Genomic DNA, 3,071 nt, shown 5'->3' on the forward strand with positions numbered 1-3,071 from the left:
GCCACTCCGACGCCCTCCAGGCTCCCCGTGCTCCCACGCCCGGCGCACACCTGCTGTTCCGTCCAGTGAGGCACCGGCAGGCGCTACATTCACCCATCTCACGTCTAGTCTACCTGCAAGGCGGGACTCAAGAACGACCGCCTTCAGGAAGCCTTCCTTCATGTCCGGGCTGACTCCCTTGCTGCCCACCCCCCCCTTCATCCTACTGTGCCCTGCAGTGACCTCTGCCTCTGGCTCAGCCCTTGCCCATTGCATAGCAATCCCTTCCTCCAGCCGGCAAACTTCCTGAGGCCCTAGACCGCGTCTGCCCTCTGTGCCAGCCCAGCACACGTGGAAGCCTCTGAAAGGGTAATTGCTAAGTGGAAATGCACGCAGTGGAAGAGAGCAGACTCAGAGGGAAGACCTGAAAACCGCACTCCAGGCAGAAAGAGAGGCACAGGAGCTGAAATGGGGTGGGGTGGGGGAGGGGAGCACTGAGCGCGCCAGGGGCCAGAGCCCATCGGAGGTGGGACGGGGGCCTAACAGGGCGTGGCAGGGAGGCCGCGCACCTGACCCACAGGTGTGGCTGTGACGGAGGCTGGCCAGGGAGCGGTGCCCGGAGACATCTAGTCTGGGGCAGGATGGACGCAGCCTTGGGTCCTGGCCTGTGTGCAGAAAGGGGGTCCAGAGAGGAAGCCGGGCGGGTGCTGGGTAAAAGTCAGTGGGGCGTAAGGGGGGCAGGTAGACACAAACTCGGTGAGCGGGTTTTCCGGATAGAATTGCGGTCCTCGATCCGTTGGTTTTGATTTAATCAAGAGGGAGATTGTGCTGAGCCAGATGATCACTCAGATGAAGGCCCAGGAGGAGGAAGGAGCAATTAAAAGCGACAGAAAATCTCCTGCTGGCCTCCAAGCCAACGGCCCTGCTGTGAGCCGCTGGAGGGCTGGCTTCCGGGACGAGGGCCTCAGTCTACCCCACGAGGGACGGATCCGAGAACCACCCCCACACCTGCCCGGAGCCCAGCTCCTGCCCACCGGCCCCAGGACCAAAGTCTTCCTCTCTGCCCAGGCTTCTGACCTCCAGAGCTGTGAGCAAGTCAGCGTGTGTCGTGTGCAATCGCTCGGTCCAGGCACTTTGTCGCCCAGCAGTAGATGACTAATACAGAGGAGGAACAGACGGCTCGCGAGGGCTGCTTCTGATCATAGACTCTTTGTCGGGGGTCACTGACGTGAGAGGTCTCGACCCGGGAAAGCAGCATCAAAGACTCGTGTCTGGTGTGGGTTTCTGTGGGTCCTTCTGTATAGGCGCCTCCACGGAGCGGAACTGCTCCAGCGCCCCGCGGTTCCACACCCTCCCAGGGCCTTACCTTGCCCAGGTGTGGGGAGCAGCCCGAGGGCCCTCTCGTAGGGGTGGATAAACCGCGCCAGGGCCGCACAGTGGAGTAGTATGCAGCTGTTAACGTAACCAGCCGCTACCTGAGGGCTATGGCGGAAGAAAGTAAAAGCGGTGGCTCCGCCTGGTGTAGAGGATGGGAACAGTGTAAACAGTGCATTGTGCGGCCTCCCAGAGGCTGGGGGACACAGCGAAGACTAATTCATCAGTTCCCTCAAGGGGCTGGAGAGGGGCAGGGGCGGGTGCTTGGAGGCCGTAACAATGAGGGTCCTCAATACGGTCCTTTAGATTGTTTTCTGAGCCTTTTCAAAATAGATTAATAATCTGAAGAGCAAGAGTGTGTAGCAGACAGTCGCAGAGAGAGCAGCCTGGGGCCACACGGGGTTATTGGACCAAGAGCATGACACCCTGTTTGCCCGTGACATTTGCAGGGAAGCGGTGGTCCTTCCAAGAGGCCCTGGGTGTGTGTGTGAGTGTGTTGGGGTGTGTGAGGGAGGTGTGAGCATGTGCTTGTGCAGCCCAGTTTGGGGGCGTCCCACTGCCCGGTCCAGGGCAACCCCGTTACCTGCAGAAGTCGGGGGCACGCGGGGCTCCTGGGGAAGGTGCTGTGGGCTGGACTGCATCCCAGAGTCCCCCGGATGCGTATGTTGGAGTCCTAAACCCAGCACCTCAGACTGTGACTGTCAGTGGAAATAGGGACTTTAAAGATGTGATTAAAATGAGATCATTAGGGTGGGTCTCATCCAATGGGGCTGGTGTTGTTTTTTTAATGTTTATTTCTGAGAGAGAGAGAGAGAGAGAGAGCGTGAGCAGGGGAGGGTCACAGAGAGAGAGGGGGACACAGAATCTGAAGCAGCTCCAGGCTCTGACCTGTCAGCACAGAGCCCGACGCGGGGCTCGAACCCACGGACTGAAGTCGGATGCTTAACCACGGAGGCACCAGGCGCCCCAGGACTGGTGTTTTTATAAGAGCAGGCTAGAGCACACAGGCCCAGAGGGAGACCCCGGAACTGAGGGGAAGGGAGGGAAGGGGAGGGGATGGCTGTCTGGCTTGTTGCTGACACTCGGCTGTGGGAAATGCAGGGCCACCCCGTCGGGGGGTACCGTGTGGCGCAGCCCCAGCGAGTAACCTGCGACTGGAGCACAGGAGGCCAGCTGGGGGGTCCCAGGGGGCGGGGCCGGAGGAGCCTGCGGGGAAGGGAGGACGCCTGGGCAGAAGGCAGCAAGTTCTCTTCTTTCTCTCTCCAATTCCCATTTCCCCTGGGCCCGCCTTCCCCGGAGCTCAATGTCCCTCTGTTCTGCTGGGGACAGAACTGTGCAGAGCTGTCTCCGCCCCTCCCCACCATCTGACGGCCCATTGTGCCTGAGGGGCTGGTGGGGCACCCTGAGGGCATCCCTCCCCTCCACCCAGGGAGGGGGCACAGCCCCGGGAGGGGTGCAAACCGGGTGCGGGGAGGAAGCAGAGGGGCTCGGCAGCCTGGAGGCGGGGAGGGGGAGGGGCGCAGCCTGGGGAGGGTGTAAACTGGGGAGCCGGTGCAAACCTAGGGGGCTGGAGGAGGGGGGCACTGCCTGGGGAGGAGATCAGGGGGGCTGGGCACCCGGAATTCCCCGCCCAGAGGGCATCTCTGACCCCCCACTGCCCATCCCCACGGCAGGGGGCCCCGCACCCGCCCAGGCCCCAGGCCATTGTGGGTCCAGTT

The 3,071-nt window shown here is 61.9% G+C and overlaps 1 protein-coding gene across 1 annotated transcript in view; it reads left to right on the forward strand.

The window, feature by feature from the left end:
- Positions 1-816: 816 nt before the first annotated feature.
- The window catches only part of KIRREL1 (kirre like nephrin family adhesion molecule 1), a 113,221-nt gene continuing 110,966 nt past the window's right edge, over positions 817-3,071 (forward strand). The window contains exon 1 of the mRNA XM_077751485.1: positions 817-1,066. Within this exon, the coding sequence (XP_077607611.1) occupies positions 817-1,066 (250 nt within the window). The remainder of the gene's footprint in view (positions 1,067-3,071) is intronic.

This window comes from Crocuta crocuta, unplaced genomic scaffold (genome assembly GCF_008692635.1).
Source record: "Crocuta crocuta isolate KB4526 unplaced genomic scaffold, BGI_CrCroc_1.0 scaffold494, whole genome shotgun sequence".
NCBI lineage: Eukaryota > Metazoa > Chordata > Mammalia > Carnivora > Hyaenidae > Crocuta > Crocuta crocuta.